A 19,080-nucleotide genomic window follows, 5' to 3' on the forward strand; every position below is an offset into this window, starting at 1 on the left:
GGTGGGATTGGAAAATTATATCACTTCAAAATAACATTTTGTTATACTCACATTTTAGTTAAAATATGGTGTAGTTATTTACTATTTAATACATTTAATTTACTGTACATACACCTCAAATTTAGAAACTTATACAAATACAAATGTACATGCTTATGAGATGTGTGGATCTGATTTTTTTTTGGCAACGGATTCCTAAAGTTTGTTCTCTGCTCAGTGCTGATAAGAGTCAAAGAAAAAAACAATAGGGGACCAGAGGGGACCAGAGGGGACCCTGTTTTGGTAGAAATATATTTAAAAGGCATTATGTGATTACTAACCATAATCGTCTGCAGTGAAGAATATAGGGTTCAAGCTGCTTTAGGTATTCAGCATTTACATGCGTCGCTGTCAGGTCAAGCTCATCAATTTCTAGGTGAACAAGACTTAAGAAGTAGATTAGCACATCACAGTCTATTGGTGAGAAAATATTGTCGCTCAGGTTAAGACGTAATACTGATGGGATTATTCCATTTGCCAAACAATCCCTCTGCTGTTCAAAGAAACAGTGCAGCAGGTTAAGAATATAGGACCCATTTTCACAGTGATTAATAATGGATTTAATCAACCATGATATATAACTTTCTGTTTTCTGACTTTCACTCAGTTTCAAGTGTTTCAATAATATATTCTGGTTTCTGGCTGAAAGTAATCCTGAAAGGAACCTCTGAAATAAATCCAAGTATCCAGAACCAATGTCCAATCTCCTCTGGACTTCCAAATCCATAATATCATCCACTAAATTTGCTTCATGTGCATAATAGAAAGCTGCAAAAAATTCCTGAATGGTAAAATGGGTAAATGAAAGAATGTGTTCTGTATATTCCAGTTCCTGGACACACATCTTATCAAGAAAACTGTTTATAATATTGCTTGGCAGTTTGTGGTACATTTCCAGGTCATGCTCATAAAAGAGAGTTTCATGTTGTAAAAGTGATTGGTATGCAAGTTGGCCCAAGCCAATAATCGCTTTAAGTGTGGAGGAATCTTCAGAATCATTATCAATGCTAACTGCTTGATGTGTGTGATATTTTAGTAGAACTACAAGGTAATGGCAATATATATCAGTCATTGTTTTTGGCTGGCCAATATGATAAGTAGAATTTTCTTTAAGAACACTGCAAACAATCCAACAAAAAGCAGGGATGTAGCATAAAGTGAATAGGAAATGGTTCTCCTTAACAAACCTAAATGTTTCACTTCCTGTTGTAATTTTCCCATAAAACTTTTGGAAATAGTCTTCTATCTCAGTGACAGAGAATCCTGTAATTACAACAAAGCGCTCAATGCAATCAACTGGGATATGGTTAATCACTGTAGGTCTGCTGGTTACTAAAATGGTGGCTTCCGGCAGGAGTTCACCCTTAATTAAGCTGCCCACTATTTGACATAACTCTGCTTCTTCATCTGGCTCAAACACATAGTCGTCTAAATCTATCTGGTTGTAGAATTTAAATTCATCAAAACCATCTAAAATAAGGAGAAGCTTTTCACTGTTTTGAAAAATGTCATCCAATCTTTGAGATAAATGTCCATTTTTTTTAAGAATGATTTCTCTTAGTGTAGTCCTCTTACTTATTAAATTGAGGTCTCTGAACGTAAAATTTATAGCAAATTCAAAGTTGTCAAATGCTTTTGTTTTGGCAAAATCATAAAGGATTTTTTGGACAAAGACTGTTTTCCCAATTCCAGCAACGCCACTCACAAGAATTTTCTTAGGAACTCGTCTATCACTGAGCTTTTGGAACAGCTGTTTAATGTTGATGTCAAACTTTTCTCCTTTTTTATTCTGAAGATGTATGCGTTGCTGACCAAATGTCAGCAATTCATTTTTCTTAATTTCAAGGCTGTAATGTCCATTAACAAGGAGAAGATTTACAAAATGATCTGAAAAATAGAATTTTTCTCCATGTCTGCAATTATAATACTTCAAACAATCATTCCGACGAAGAAGAACATTTTTATGTTTCTCAATTAGCTTTAAGTATTCTGCAAAAAAAGGAAAATGTTATAATTGTATAAATAATAAAAAAGAATCAAAATGAAAAAGATTTCTCCAATGTTAAAATGGTTCAAGGTAAGTATCATTTCTCAAGCAGTAACATTAAAATTACAGCATTTTATCTAATTTTCTGACATACATATAATTTTATTTACCGGTAACATCTATTTGTTACAATAGATTCCATATTGCTTTTTTTGGGTTTTTTTGCATTCTATATATGATCTAATGTTTTAATAATACATATGTATGTATTATTTAATATTATTTATATGCAAGCATTAACTTATTTTCAGATTGTGATTGGGTTTATGAAAAGAAGCTTAATCCTATGGCCTCTAGTTATGAAGGTCTGTCGGACCTGATCCGACAGTGCGGATCAGGTCCTCCAGACCTCACTGAATACGGCAAACAATACGCTCGCCGTATTGAGCATTGCACCAGCAGCTCACAAGAGCTGCTGGTGCAACGCCGCCCCCTGCAGACTCGCGGCCAATAGGCCGCCAGCAGGGGGTGTCAATCAACCCGATCGTACTCGATCGGGTTGATTTCCGGCAATGTCTGTCCGCCTGCTAAGAGCAGGCGGACAGGTTATGGAGCAGCGGTCTTTGTGACCGCTGCTTCATAACTGCTGTAAACACGGGGCATCAAGCTCCATTCGGAGCTTGATACATATGCCCCCATATGTTCTATAAGAAATTGAAAAAAAATATTTTAGATATCACAAGGATTTTTAAAATAAGGAACAGTTTTCTGTAGGCTAGTCAACTTCACACTTCCTCAATTTGACAAACTATGTATACATTTAGTCCAGAACTAGAACTAGACTTTATGGTGAAGACAATGGCAAATTTTTATTTTGGGGCAAAATATTATATAACTGAACATATTCTGAAGTACACTACACTTGTCAGACAATTTAATTAAAGGGGTCACCTACTTAATTATTTATTGCTTAAAAAGATAGATAATACCTTTACTACCCACTCCCCAGCTCTGCATAACCAAGATTGTTATATTAATATACTTTATAATCTCGAATATTGCCTGTTTCTAAACCCCTGCAGGTTTCCCCTTATCTTAGCTTTTTACAATCCTGCACTACAGTCAGTCAGTGCTAGTTTATTTGCACCATATACATAACATTGTGCTCATTCCTGTGGAGAATAATAACGGGTTTACAAGAACCAGCACTAATTGGCTGCAAGATTGTAAAAAGCTTAAAGAAAGTATTTAGATAAGGGGCAGTCTGCAGAGGCCTAGAGGTGTTGGTTATGCAAAAGCGGGAAATGGGTAATAAAGGGATTATCTATCATTTTATACAACTTCAATGTTCAAGTAGACAGTCCCTTTAAGCAAGTTATAAAATTTTGAAAAACTGCATTTCACAAAGAATTCTTGTTTCAAAGGGACAATAAACCACAGTTGCAGGGTTACTACCCACCATGCTATTGTTTTTCCTCATCTTCCTTTATCTCTTCAGAACTATTTTCTTATTTTAACCAATTACAGAAGCAAGTTGGTAAAGAAATATATATTTGTGCTCCATGTAAGCTGATTTGAGCCCTTGTAGAGCAGGTTCACACATGCGAGCCTGCTTCCCGCAATGTAAGAAGCAGTGATCATCAGAACATGTTTGCTTAGGGTGATTGACAGGCCGAACAGGGTCAGTTTCTTATTCACCACAAAGCTATGCAGACAGCTTCTCAAGTTGAGAACCTTGTTCGCACGGCATTTGATAATTGGGGCCCATTGTTGCATCCTGTGACAGAAGTTGTGCGCTTTCATAGATCAGTAACATTACTGGCTTTGTGACATCTGTGCCTGACAGCTTGCACAGTTAAAAGATGCTTTATATTTTTACATGTTGTTGCACAATATAAAAGTCACATAACAAAACAAAAAAAAGCCCTCAGGAATAATATAGAGTAATGGAGCCACTAGAAAAACATACTCCTGCACTGTATTGTGCACGTTAAAGGGATAGTAAAGTCCAAATTAAACTTTCATGATAGGGCATGCTGTTTTAAACAACTTTCTAATTTACTTTTAGCATCAAATTTGCTTTGTTCTATTGTTATTCCTTCCTAGTTGAAAGCTAAACCTAGGTGGGCTCATATGCTAATTTCTAAGCACTTGAAGGCCGCCTCTCATCTAAATGCATTTGACAGTTTTTCACATCTAGAGGGCGTTAGTTCATGTGTTTCATATAAATAATACAGTGCTCGTGCACGTGAAGTTATTTAAGAGTCTGCACTAATTGCCTGAAATGCAAGTCTGTCAAAAGATTTGAGATAAGGAGGCAGTCTGCAGAAGCTTAAATACAAGGTAAATACAGAGGTAAAAAGCATATTTCTATAACAGTGTTTGTAATGCAAGACTGGGGAATGGTAAATAAAGGGATTATCTATCTTTTTAAACAATAACATTTTTGGTGTTTACTATCCCTTTAAAGAAAAAGGAGAACAGTTCTGAAGAGAGCTGCAGGACAAAATACAATAATATGGTGAATAGTATCCAAGGTACTACCAAGCATTTTAATGTCCTTTAAAACTATGGCAGCCATAACTATGTTTAGGGACCGCAAAAGAAATAGGCCCAGACATTAAAAGGCAAGCAACCCAACCTGCACATACATGTCCATAGAAATCAACTTAAATTCATATGCAAAGGAATTAAAAATAAAACAAAAAATGCTTGGTGGGCATTCTTCAAACTGAACTAACTTGATCATATACCAATATATAACATTTTAATTTCAAATATTAGTTTGTGACACTGATGGGGAAAGGATACAGTAAGAACCTACATGTCAGGCTGAGTGTTCCAGACCCCAATAAAACATACTATGATGACCAAACACTATGATTTGATCACCGTCTTTCTAATATTTGTGATGATATTACGTTTTCAAATTTGGACAATATTGTCAGCATGTTTTATAATTTTAAGAATTCTTCATATTCAATCAAGAAGAATAATGTAGGACATTATTTTCTCATAAAAAAGTGGCCACAACTTATTGTATCTTCAATAACAGGACTGTAACAATTCACACACTGTAAATTATAAAAGCACTTTGTTACAAGATTTGCTAAATTTAAAGAATATAGCTGCTACATATTCAACAAAAATTGACATTCCTACTTTACAGAACGGGGTTTGTCTTTGCTGAACTCAGCATTTAAAAAACAATCGGCTAGAATACGAGTTTGGCGTTAGAGGCTATGTGGTGCTAACGAGCAGTTTATGCTCACCGCTCACTTACAGACAGCGCTGGTATTACGGGTTTTTACAAACCCGGCATTAACCGCAAAAAAGTGATCGTAGAGCAAAATTTTGCTCCACATCTCACCTCAATACCAGCGCAGCTTACGTTAGCGGTGAGCTGGATGAACGTGCTCGTGCACGATTTCCCCATAGGAATCAATGGGGGAGAGCCAGCTGAAAAAACCTAACACCTGCAAAAAAGCAGCGTTTAGCTCCTAACGCAGCCCCATTGATTCCTATGGGGAAAATACATTTATGTCTACACCTAACACCCTAACATGAACCCCAAGTCTAAACACCCCTAATCTTACACTTATTAAGTCCTAATCTGACGCCCCCAACATCGCCAACACCTACATTATATTGATTAACCCCTAATCTGCAGCTCCGGACACCGCCGCCACCTACATTATACTTATGAACCCCTAATCTGCTGCCCCCAACATCGCCAACACCTACATTATATTTATTAACCCCAAATCTGCCACCCCCAATGTTTCCGCAACCTACCTACACTTCTTAAACCCTGTTTATGCCTCTTCGATGGAAGAGGATGCTCTGCGCCGGATATCTTGAAGATGGACCCGCTCCGCGCCGGATCGATGAAGATAGAAGATGCCGTCTGGATGAAGACTTCTGCCCGTCTTGAGGACCACTTCGCCCAGCATGGATGAAGACTTCTCCCGGCTTCGTTGAGGACTTCGGCCCGGTTGGATGAAGACTTCTCCCGGTAAGGTGATCTTCAAGGGGTTAGTATTAGGTTTTTTTAAGGGGGTATTGGGTGGGTTTTAGAGTAGGGTTGGTTGTGTGGGTGGTGGATTTTAATGTTGTACGGATTTGTACTTTTTTTTACAGGTAAAACAGCTGATTACTTTCGGGCAATGCCCCGCAAAAGGCCCTTTTATTTTAACTAGGTAGTTATTAAATAGTTAATTACTATTTAATTACTATTCTACCTAGTTAAAATAAATACAAACTTGCCTTCAAAATAAAAATAAACCCTAAGCTAGCTACAATGTAACTAATAGTTATATTGTAGCTAGCTTAGGGTTTATTTTATAGGTAAGTATTTAGTTTTAAATAGGAATTATTTAGGTAATAATAGTAATTTTATTTAGATTTATTTAAATTATATTTAAGTAAGGGGGTGTTAGGGTTAGGGTTAGACTTAGATTTAGGGGTTAATAACTTTAATATAGTGGCGGTGACGTTGTGGGCGGCAGATTAGGGGTTAATAAATGTAGGTAGGTGTCAGCGATGTTAGGGACAGCAGATTAGGGGTTAATAATATTTAACTAGTGTTTGCGATGCGGGAGTGTGGCGATTTAGGGGTTAATATATTTATTATAGTGGCGGCGATGTCCAGTTTGGCAGATTAGGGGTTAAAAATTTTATTTTAGTGTTTGCGATGTGGTAGGGCCTCGGTTTAGGGGTTAATAGTTAAGAGTTTTATGCTACGGCGTTGTAGTGTAAAACTCCTAACTACTGACTTTTAAATGCGGTACCAGTCTTGACAGGAGAGGGTGTACCGCTCACTTTTATTTCAGACTCGTAAACCGGCACTATGAAAGTCCCATTGAAAACAGAGGATACGCAATTGACGTAAGTGGATTTGCGGTATTTCCAAGTCTGGCCAAAAAAGTGAGCGGTACACCTGTACCTACAAGACTCGTAATACCAGCGGGCATTAAAAAGCAGCGTTAGGACCGGCCAACTCTGCTTTTTAAGCCTAACGCCAAACTTGTAATCTAGCCGAATATTTTTTAATTAAAAGCTAAAAAAGTCTACTGTGAAATCTAATAAATAAATAAATAAATAACTTTTACCAATCTTGTCATATTTCTATAACTGTTACCAGTCGGTATTGAAAACATGATTTTTGGACTTAGAATAAAATAAAATTAAAAAAAATGTGCAACACGTCTTAAACAAGAAGGAACGCCAGACATATATATATATATATATATATATATATATATATATGTATATACAGTGTATATATATATATATATATATATATATATTAGTACACAAGAAAGAATAAGCAAATGCCTAGAAAGTTCGATTTTTTTCAACCACAGTCAGGGAAAATCACAGATAGGAACACCTGACATGTTTCGCGCTGGCGTACCTGCGCTTCATCAGAGGTGATTGATTCTAGGTGTTGCTTTGCATTATAAAGGCTCAAATAGCCAATCTAATATTTATGGTAAAATCACACTCACTAGGCCTCCATTAACCCTAAGAATGCTAAGCTGTATGTATGTGAATAGATATGTGGATATATGGAGGATAGAGTAAGGAGTGAGATTCATCAATGCGGGGGAGAGAGCCAAAGAGGGGGGGGGGGGAGAGAGCCAAAGGGGGGGGAGAGCCAAAGGGGGGGAAAGAGCCAAGGGGGGGAGAGCCAAAGAGGGGGGGAGAGAGCCAAAGGGGGGGAGAGCCAAAGGGGGGGGAGAGCCAAAGGGGGGGGAAGAGCCAAATACGGGGGAGAGAGAGAGCCAAAGAGGAAAGAGAGCCAAAGAGGAGAGAGAGCCAAAGAGGGGGGAGAGAGAAACAAAGAGGGGGGAGAGAGAGCCAAAGAGGGGGGAGGAGAGAGCCAAAGAGGGGAGGAGAGCCAAAGAGGGGGGAGAGAAAGCCAAAGAGGGGGGGAGAGAGCCAAAGAGGGGGGGGAGAGAACCAAAGGGGGGGGAGAGAACCAAAGAGGGGGGAGCCAAAGGGGGGGAGAGAGCCAAAGAGGAGAGAGAGCCAAATAGGGGAGAGAGCCAAAGAGGGGGGAGAGAGAGCCAAAGAGGGGGGGGGGGGAGAGCAAAAGAGGGGGTGGAGAGAGCCAAAGGGGGAGGGAGAGAGCCAAAGGGGGGGGGAGAGCAAAAGGGGGGGAGAGCCAAAGAGGAAAGAGAGCCAAAGAGGAGAGATAGCAAAAGAGGGGAGAGAGCCAAAGAGGGGGGAGAGAGAGCCAAAGAGGGGGGGGGGAGAGAGCCAAAAGGGGGGGAGAGCCAAAGGGGGGAGAGAGCCAAAGGGGGGGAGAGCCAAAGAGGGGGGGGAGAGAGCCAAAGAGGGGGGAGAGAGAGAGCCAAAGGGGGGGAGAGAGCCAAAGAGGGAGAGAGAGAGAGCCAAGGAGGAAAGAGAGCCAAAGAAGAGAGAGAGCCAAAGAGGAGAGAGAGCCAAAGAGGAAAGAGAGTTAAAGGGGGGGGAGCCAAAGAGGGGGGGAGAGAGCCAAAGAGGAGAGAGAGCCAAATAGGGGAGAGAGCCAAAGAGAGGGGAGAGAGAGCCAAAGAGGGGGGAGAGAGAGCCAAAGAGGGGGGGAGAGAGAGCCAAAGAGGGGGGAGAGAGAGCCAAAGAGGGGGAGAGAACAAAAGAGGGGGGAGAGAACAAAAGATGGGGGAGAGAACAAAAGAGGGGGGAGAGAGAGCAAAAGAAAGGAGGGAGAGAGCCAAAGAGGGGAGAGAGAGAGCAAAAGAGGGGAGAGAGAGAGCAAAAGAGGGGGGGAGAGAGAGAGAGCAAAGGAGAGGGGGGGAGAGAAAGCAAAAGAGAGGGGGGAAAGAAAGCAAAAGAGAGGGGGGAAGAGAGAGCAAAAGAGAGGGGGGAGAGAGCAAGGGGTGGGACCGCTGTACTGCAAAAAATGGCCCATGTATACGGGCTTTAGAACTAGTCTAATAATAAAAAGGAAAGATGTTTTATCTAATAAATAAATCTAAATCTAGCCTTTTGTTCATCCCATCTGGGAATCTAGTCTTAAGTAATATTATCCAGTATGCTTCTCTTTTGGATAATATATTTAATCTATTGCCTCCTCTAGCTGACCTATGGATGTGTTAAATACCCAAAAATGAGAAATAGTTATTCTCCTTGCCATGTGTTCTAAAGTTTTTCGCCACTAGGGTTTTGGCCTCTTTCTCGTCCAATGATAGGAGATGCTGTCTAATTTGCTCTTTTAGGGGTCTAGTAGTGATCCCAACATATTGGAGAAAACAATCAACAAAGTTTGTCTAGGAGCCTGGTTCCAGCAGCGCTATGCACACCCACTAATGTTACACTTCTCTCCAAAAAATGTAACCAGTAACAAAAGTTAAAAAGAGGGGAGATTATGGTAGGCGCTCAAAGAGCTGTCTGCTATTAAATATGTACTTACAAATATATATTATGTTGAATCAAAAGTTTTTTTAAAAGTCAAAATCAAATCACTTTAAAATCAAGGAAAAAATCAAGGAAAAATAGAGAAATATCTTCTTCTTCCAATCATATGTGCCTGAGGTTTACTTTAAGAGAAGTTCTTTTGGAAAGCTACCTTTGAATATTTAAATTTGAGCATAAAAAATCTTCACACAAATTATAAACACATCAAAATATTTATTAAACACTCTAAAATTCTGACAATTATTCCTATATTTTTCGGACATCGGTGCCTTAATTTCACTTACTATTCTATATGGGAATTAAAAATACAACTAGGGGGGGCGGAGTTGCCCAGCATCTAAGATGGTCGCATGAGCAGGGAGCTCCGTGTACACAGACTCCAAGATAGCCCTAATAACGACAGAAACCCTAAAAATAGCATTGTGCCTAAATGGAAAGAACACAGTGATAAGCTTAGGTCAGACTGATCAACATTGGGGGACAGTGTGTACAATATTGAGCTGACTAGCTGCCTCAGAGCTACCCGCCATACACTGGAGCGCCATTTTGATAGATTGGGCCGCCTAGAAGGGATAGCTATTTCAGCTCCTAAAAGCGCTTAATAATCGTCTAAACCGCTGCTACAATATAATGCCTAATGAACGCTACAGTGATCGGCTGCCCGACATGGAGACCCAGACACTCTATACTGGCCTAAGAGAGTTGATAGAGGATTAAGGGCAGAAGTTGTGTGAGAGGCTCGATGCTCTCATTGAAACAGTCTGAGAAGCGAGAACATGTCACGACAACGCTGCAGAGGAGTGCAGAGTAACACAGAAGCCACAGAGCAACATAGTGCCTACAGCTCCTCAGGCGTGCTTCTCGCCATTGGTATCGGCAGGTACAAGCCTCTTGACGGAGCTCCCCTCTGCCGCTATAAACGGCTCACACACATGGAGGAAAATATCTTATGGCCCCTCGCATATTGATGCAGCTGCCACAGAGCATTGCAGAGCTCGCGCATCGCCGGACATGCTCCCCTCTATTGCCGAATGGGCCTCCTTTTGTCATTCCCTATATTGGCAGCGCAGCCTCTCAGTTGCACTTCAAAAACGTTCCGGCATTGGCTGATGAACACAGCTCATGTGCGCAACTGAGATGTGGTGACCCATAAAAGAGTAGTGGTAACTACATCTGGTGCTGCTTACAGATGAACGCTGGAACTGCTCCTGTTTATTCACCTCAAACTTCTTACCCCATAGTTGGTCCAAGCTACACATGCAGGAACTCTAATGGCGGCTCCTAAGCCGGAGTATCGAGGGATTGTAATGGTATGGACACTACAATGAATATATGACTCTAGGTTTGATCAGTTTTATAGCGAGGGCTATCCTAGTATTTCTACATTTCCCCCCTCCCCCTCTGCACTTATTAACGGTGTATTTGGTTTACTACCTTGCTTATTTACAATGTTTATATGTTAACAGACTCCTTTGATGTGTGTGGAGTGGGGTAAACATTGCCCTTGCGGCACTGCTGACTATCGACACTTCATTTTCCCCAATTGCGCTGATTTCAAAAGCCTGAGTTAAATGCATTTTATGTTTCTCTTTCTCTCCCTGTGTAATAGACCTGTTTAGGATTTCTACAGTTTGCAGTTGCTCTCAGAGGTACTTTCGTTTTCTGATTTCTAGACCGGTTACATAAGGAAGTCCTGCACCTAATAATGTACTGTACATTTCATCTACTATTAAGAAACCTAGGGAGCCCCCAAGGTGGACATGTACCCATTATAGAGAACTTTGGTTGGAGATAGTACATTTTGATGTTATTGCATAGATTTAAAGTAGCGGGGAGCAATTTGAAACTAGGGTGTATCATGGGGGTTAATGTGTCATGGGGCACAGTGGGGGTCATGAAGTCCCCTATGCACCTATTTGTTATTTCCTTGATTGTTGTATATGTTTGGTGAGCAAGTTTCATGATGCATGTTGCCTTGAAGTGCTGTTATCTGGTTGTGCTGTGAGTCATATTGCATATCCTATTGTAATTTGATTGTTAGTAACACATATGTTAATGAGTGTCCCCATGCTAAATAGTCTGACTTACAGTGTGAGCCTATTAGTAAGAACAAGACAATAATTGAGCTAGTCTTTGGGTGAAGTATTCTGGGATCAAAAGAGCAATTAGACATTAACCAACCACTGGCTTAGAGGAAATGCCTTTGTTATTAGAGCCTAACTTTCTCAATATATTAAGCACTGTTCGGCCATATAATGGAAACAAAGTTTATGTGTAAATGCTTATACGCCATATTGTACTAGTTGTCCATTGTACTGATATTGAAATGCAGATCTATGTAAACAGCAATGTATTACTGACAGGTAAGACGCATCTTTGCAGCTTAAGTTATTCCCATCCAGGATGAGCAAAACTGTAATGTTGTTAACAATTTTTGTGATTACTGCTAATATGCATAGGATACATGTTATTTGAATAATGAGAGCATACACAGAGGATACAGGTCAGACTAGGTATTAAGTTTGATAACGGGGACTCCATTACTAGTCTTTCATTCGCCCCCCCTCATCCCTCATTCCCCCCTCCCCTTTCCCCCCTCCCCCCACTATGGGGTAAGGGATAGACTATTTATCCTCCACATTCAATTTGTTAGCAGAGTTTTGTTGCTTTTGCCCCTCCCGTAGATCCATTATCATAGTTCGTCCATATATTATTATAAAGAAGGCTCTCCGGGCCCTAACGTGGAAGAGCCAATTGTACCTTTTTGTATGTGTTTCCTAGCTTTCTATGAGTTATCATCGTATCCACTGTTATTAGTCCATATTTTGTTAAAAAGTTGTGAACCCCTTCCATTCTTGTACCAGTTTTCTGGACCTACCCAAGGTCCTGGTAGCGGTGTGAAGGAAAAGGTTAAATATAGGCCCAAAAGTGGCCTAAAGCTTTCAAAAATCCTCCGCTTGGTACTTTAAGTGCATGGGGGCCCAAAAGTGGCCGCAGCCATTCCAGAGGTAAAAAAAGGGGGAGGTTTGGTGTTTGCTCTCTAACCATTATGCGTGAAATCTTTTTTTTTTGTTTTTTCTTTCTTTCAACTTTATCGTTAAATCAAATTGTTATATTTGAGGTTATGTATGGTACTGTACATCTCTGTATCAACTTATGACTTTTGTTATACTGAGCAAACTGAATTTTGCATTTGTATTGTTGGTCCCTCAATAAAAACTATTAAAAAAAAAAAAAAAAAAAAAATACAACTAGATTTAAAATCAATTAATTCAGTTGATACATTTAATTAATAATAATTGACTTAGTTGATACAAATAGTCTCAGTATGCAAGCTTTTATATTCAAATACCTCATATAAAACAGAGAATTATACCAAAGAAGAAGATACAGCGAATGAATACAAATGTACTTAAATCGTGTATTCAATCTGAAACAATTTGGTCAATATAGTTCTCCTTTTTGTGCCTTTTACACAAGTTTTAATTCAGTTTTTTGTATCCACAAATTAGTCAGTATATTGAAATAAAGCAAAGGATCCCTTTTTTTCCTAGGCAATGTTTTTATAAAATCCAAGCCTCTTAATGTCACTTAAAGATACGGTTTTACAATACCTGTCATCTCTGATCAGGCAGAGGGTTCTTTACTTGAAGTTTGAATATCACTGTTTAGTAATTCACTCAGTCACAAGCTGTTGATGTTTGGCTACCAGGAGCCTTTACTCACCAATCAGCTTCTCAGGTCTGTATAGTGCACGCACTGTTTAAATCTGTTGTTTCCAGCTCCTATCCCAACACCTCCACACAGTAATCTCTACCTTAATGTGTGAAGCCGATATTGCGGTTATGGGAGCGGCTGGATGAACACTCTGCACTCTGTCAGTTATCTTTCAACAGTTGAAAAACAGGCAGTTAAATTTCCCAATTGTTTTTTCATCTGTTTTCTGTGGAGCTCAGGTGCTGATCAACGCGTGTCGGCTCTCTGGGAGCCTTTGTCAAGATACATTGTGCCTCAGCTCCTCCTTTACTTAAAGGAAATTTTTGTTAACCCTTTATTGTGAGTTTTATTAGTGAAAGTAGTTACTTCTTTGGAATGGGACAATTTAATTCCACAAAAGAATCCTCTGTTTTAAGCACTTATTAGCCTGCTTACGTTATAACTTGTTGATGCAAACATTGATTTATATCATATTATAATCTATAATAATATTAAAAACAGTAAAAAAACAATCACAAAACACTTCTAAAAAATATTAATAAAATTATTTGTTAAAAAATACCTGTTTAATTTATTCCATATTAAAATACGAAAATATTGTTTCCAAAAGAACATTTGTATAAATAGTTTGTTTCGCAAATTTCCACACCACACATGATCGAAGAGGGAAAATCTCTATATAATACAGATTTATGTTAAGCCATTACTTATAATACTCTTATTAGCAAGTTTAGATAAAAAACTGAAATATTCAATAATATATATTAAAAATATATATACATATACTGTATATCATGAATCATATATTAAAAACATATTGAATTTTATATATATATATATATATATATATATATATATATACATACAAAGAGAGAAGCGCTCTACCAGGAACGAACAACAGCTCAGTGGCTTGTTCTATGGCGATTTACCACCCGGAAGCAGCCTCTTTTAGACCAGTGTGCTTTTCACAGAAGAAAACTTTCCTGAAGTATATCAGTCTGATCCCGCCAAGTAAGGTCAGTCCAGCCCCGAAATACCAGGCAATTCTCCTCTGAACAAGGAACATGACAACCCCAGACGATCGTTTCGGCCTCCTATGGGCCTCGTCAGTGAGGTGCAGCCACATTCCTCTAAGCACACTGAGCAAGGAGTCCACGTCTGGTTTCCCCCATCACCAATAGGGAGACTTCCCCAGGGTCATAATAATTTGCATACAAAGAGAGAAGCGCTCTACCAGGAACGAACAACAGCTCAGTGGCTTGTTCTATGGCGATTTACCACCCGGAAGCAGCCTCTTTTAGACCAGTGTGCTTTTCACAGAAGAAAACTTTCCTGAAGTATATCAGTCTGATCCCGCCAAGTAAGGTCAGTCCAGCCCCGAAATACCAGGCAATTCTCCTCTGAACAAGGAACATGACAACCCCAGACGATCGTTTCGGCCTCCTATGGGCCTCGTCAGTGAGGTGCAGCCACATTCCTCTAAGCACACTGAGCAAGGAGTCCACGTCTGGTTTCCCCCATCACCCATAGGGAGACTTCCCTAGGGTCATAATAATTTGCATACAAAGAGAGAAGCGCTCTACCAGGAACGAACAACAGCTCAGTGGCTTGTTCTATGGCGATTTACCACCCGGAAGCAGCCTCTTTTAGACCAGTGTGCTTTTCACAGAAGAAAACTTTCCTGAAGTATATCAGTCTGATCCCGCCAAGTAAGGTCAGTCCAGCCCCGAAATACCAGGCAATTCTCCTCTGAACAAGGAACATGACAACCCCAGACGATCGTTTCGGCCTCCTATGGGCCTCGTCAGTGAGGTGCAGCCACATTCCTCTAAGCACACTGAGCAAGGAGTCCACGTCTGGTTTCCCCCATCACCCATAGGGAGACTTCCCCAGGGTCATAATAATTTGCATACAAAGAGAGAAGCGCTCTACCAGGAACGAACAACAGCTCAGTGGCTTGTTCTATGGCGATTTACCACCTGGAAGCAGCCTCTTTTAGACCAGTGTGCTTTTCACAGAAGAAAACTTTCCTGAAGTATATCAGTCTGATCCCGCCAAGTAAGGTCAGTCCAGCCCCGAAATACCAGGCAATTCTCCTCTGAACAAGGAACATGACAACCCCAGACGATCGTTTCGGCCTCCTATGGGCCTCGTCAGTGAGGTGCAGCCACATTCCTCTAAGCACACTGAGCAAGGAGTCCACGTCTGGTTTCCCCCATCACCCATAGGGAGACTTCCCCAGGGTCATAATAATTTGCATACAAAGAGAGAAGCGCTCTACCAGGAACGAACAACAGCTCAGTGGCTTGTTCTATGGCGATTTACCACCCGGAAGCAGCCTCTTTTTGACCAGTGTGCTTTTCACAGAAGAAAACTTTCCTGAAGTATATCAGTCTGATCCCGCCAAGTAAGGTCAGTCCAGCCCCGAAATACCAGGCAATTCTCCTCTGAACAAGGAACATGACAACCCCAGACGATCGTTTCGGCCTCCTATGGGCCTCGTCAGTGAGGTGCAGCCACATTCCTCTAAGCACACTGAGCAAGGAGTCCACGTCTGGTTTCCCCCATCACCCATAGAGAGACTTCCCCAGGGTCATAATAATTTGCATACAAAGAGAGAAGCGCTCTACCAGGAACGAACAACAGCTCAGTGGCTTGTTCTATGGCGATTTACCACCCGGAAGCAGCCTCTTTTAGACCAGTGTGCTTTTCACAGAAGAAAACTTTCCTGAAGTATATCAGTCTGATCCCGCCAAGTAAGGTCAGTCCAGCCCCGAAATACCAGGCAATTCTCCTCTGAACAAGGAACATGACAACCCCAGACGATCGTTTCGGCCTCCTATGGGCCTCGTCAGTGAGGTGCAGCCACATTCCTCTAAGCACACTGAGCAAGGAGTCCACGTCTGGTTTCCCCCATCACCCATAGGGAGACTTCCCCAGGGTCATAATAATTTGCATACAAAGAGAGAAGCGCTCTACCAGGAACGAACAACAGCTCAGTGGCTTGTTCTATGGCGATTTACCACCCGGAAGCAGCCTCTTTTAGACCAGTGTGCTTTTCACAGAAGAAAACTTTCCTGAAGTATATCAGTCTGATCCCGCCAAGTAAGGTCAGTCCAGCCCCGAAATACCAGGCAATTCTCCTCTGAACAAGGAACATGACAACCCCAGACGATCGTTTCGGCCTCCTATGGGCCTCGTCAGTGAGGTGCAGCCACATTCCTCTAAGCACACTGAGCAAGGAGTCCACGTCTGGTTTCCCCCATCACCCATAGGGATGATCGTCTGGGGTTGTTGTTTCTCTTGTTCAGAGAAGAATTGCCTGGTATTTCGGCGCTGGACTGTCATTGGGCAGGGTCAGACTGATATACTACAGGATATTTTTTCTCTGTGAAGGGGCATAGTGTGCTAAAAGAGTATGCACCCTGAGTGACACACTATAATAAAATGAACAGGCACGGAAGTTTTTCCAGCTTTTGTTCTGTCTCAGCTGAGTGCATCTCTCTCTCTCTTTTTATTTATGCAAATTGCTCTTGGGTCTCCCTAAGAGTAAAAGGGGAAACCAGACGTGGACTCCTTGCACACATGCCCTTAGAGAGATGTGACTGCACCTCACTGACGAGGCCCACAGAAGGCCGAAACGATCGTCTGGGGTTGTTGTTTCTCTTGTTCAGAGAAGAATTGCCTGGTATTTCGGCGCTGGACTATCATTGGGCAGGGTCAGACTGATATACTACAGGATATTTTTTCTCTGTGAAGGGGCATAGTGTGCTAAAAGAGTATGCACCCTGAGTGACACACTATAATAAAATGAACAGGCACGGAAGTTTTTCCAGCTTTTGTTCTGTCTCAGCTGAGTGCATCTCTCTCTCTCTCTCTCTTTTTATTTATGCAAATTGCTCTTGGGTCTCCCTAAGAGTAAAAGGGGAAACCAGATGTGGACTCCTTGCACACATGCCCTTAGAGAGATGCGACTGCACCTCACTGACGAGGCCCACAGAAGGCCGAAACGATCGTCTGGGGTTGTTGTTTCTCTTGTTCAGAGAAGAATTGCCTGGTATTTCGGCGCTGGACTGTCATTGGGCAGGGTCAGACTGATATACTACAGGATATTTTTTCTCTGTGAAGGGGCATAGTGTGCTAAAAGAGTATGCACCCTGAGTGACACACTATAATAAAATGAACAGGCACGGAAGTTTTTCCAGCTTTTGTTCTGTCTCAGCTGAGTGCATCTCTCTCTCTCTTTTTATTTATGCAAATTGCTCTTGGGTCTCCCTAAGAGTAAAAGGGGAAACCAGACGTGGACTCCTTGCACACATGCCCTTAGAGAGATGCGACTGCACCTCACTGACGAGGCCCACAGAAGGCCGAAACGATCGTCTGGGGTTGTTGTTTCTCTTGTTCAGAGAAGAATTGCCTGGTATTTCGGCGCTGGACTGTCATTGGGCAGGGTCAGACTGATATACTACAGGATATTTTTTCTCTGTGAAGGGGCATAGTGTGCTAAAAGAGTATGCACCCTGAGTGACACACTATAATAAAATGAACAGGCACGGAAGTTTTTCCAGCTTTTGTTCTGTCTCAGCTGAGTGCATCTCTCTCTCTCTTTTTATTTATGCAAATTGCTCTTGGGTCTCCCTAAGAGTAAAAGGGGAAACCAGACGTGGACTCCTTGCACACATGCCCTTAGAGAGATGCGACTGCACCTCACTGACGAGGCCCACAGAAGGCCGAAACGATCGTCTGGGGTTGTTGTTTCTCTTGTTCAGAGAAGAATTGCCTGGTATTTCGGCGCTGGACTGTCATTGGGCAGGGTCAGACTGATATACTACAGGATATTTTTTCTCTGTGAAGGGGCATAGTGTGCTAAAAGAGTATGCACCCTGAGTGACACACTATAATAAAATGAACAGGCACGGAAGTTTTTCCAGCTTTTGTTCTGTCTCAGCTGAGTGCATCTCTCTCTCTCTTTTTATTTATGCAAATTGCTCTTGGGTCTCCCTAAGAGTAAAAGGGGAAACCAGACGTGGACTCCTTGCACACATGCCCTTAGAGAGATGCGACTGCACCTCACTGACGAGGCCCACAGAAGGCCGAAACGATCGTCTGGGGTTGTTGTTTCTCTTGTTCAGAGAAGAATTGCCTGGTATTTCGGCGCTGGACTGTCATTGGGCAGGGTCAGACTGATATACTACAGGATATTTTTTCTCTGTGAAGGGGCATAGTGTGCTAAAAGAGTATGCACCCTGAGTGACACACTATAATAAAATGAACAGGCACGGAAGTTTTTCCAGCTTTTGTTCTGTCTCAGCTGAGTGCATCTCTCTCTCTCTTTTTATTTATGCAAATTGCTCTTGGGTCTCCCTAAGAGTAAAAGGGGAAACCAGACGTGGACTCCTTGCACACATGCCCTTAGAGAGATGCAACTGCACCTCACTGACGAGGCCCACAGAAGGCCGAAACGATCGTCTGGGGTTGTTGTTTCTCTTGTTCAGAGAAGAATTGCCTGGTATTTCGGCGCTGGACTGTCATTGGGCAGGGTCAGACTGATATACTACAGGATATTTTTTCTCTGTGAAGGGGCATAGTGTGCTAAAAGAGTATGCACCCTGAGTGACACACTATAATAAAATGAACAGGCACGGAAGTTTTTCCAGCTTTTGTTCTGTCTCAGCTGAGTGCATCTCTCTCTCTCTTTTTATTTATGCAAATTGCTCTTGGGTCTCCCTAAGAGTAAAAGGGGAAACCAGACGTGGACTCCTTGCACACATGCCCTTAGAGAGATGCGACTGCACCTCACTGACGAGGCCCACAGAAGGCCGAAACGATCGTCTGGGGTTGTTGTTTCTCTTGTTCAGAGAAGAATTGCCTGGTATTTCGGCGCTGGACTGTCATTGGGCAGGGTCAGACTGATA

The 19,080-nt window shown here is 41.5% G+C and overlaps 1 protein-coding gene across 1 annotated transcript in view; it reads right to left on the minus strand.

Annotated features, from left to right (window-relative positions):
• Positions 1 to 19,080, minus strand: part of LOC128649930 (NACHT, LRR and PYD domains-containing protein 3) — a 156,550-nt gene that overhangs the window by 66,213 nt on the left and 71,257 nt on the right. The window contains exon 3 of the mRNA XM_053703493.1: positions 321 to 2,028. Within this exon, the coding sequence (XP_053559468.1) occupies positions 321 to 2,028 (1,708 nt within the window). The remainder of the gene's footprint in view (positions 1 to 320; positions 2,029 to 19,080) is intronic.

This window comes from Bombina bombina, chromosome 2 (assembly GCF_027579735.1).
Source record: "Bombina bombina isolate aBomBom1 chromosome 2, aBomBom1.pri, whole genome shotgun sequence".
In the NCBI taxonomy this organism is placed as follows: domain Eukaryota; kingdom Metazoa; phylum Chordata; class Amphibia; order Anura; family Bombinatoridae; genus Bombina; species Bombina bombina.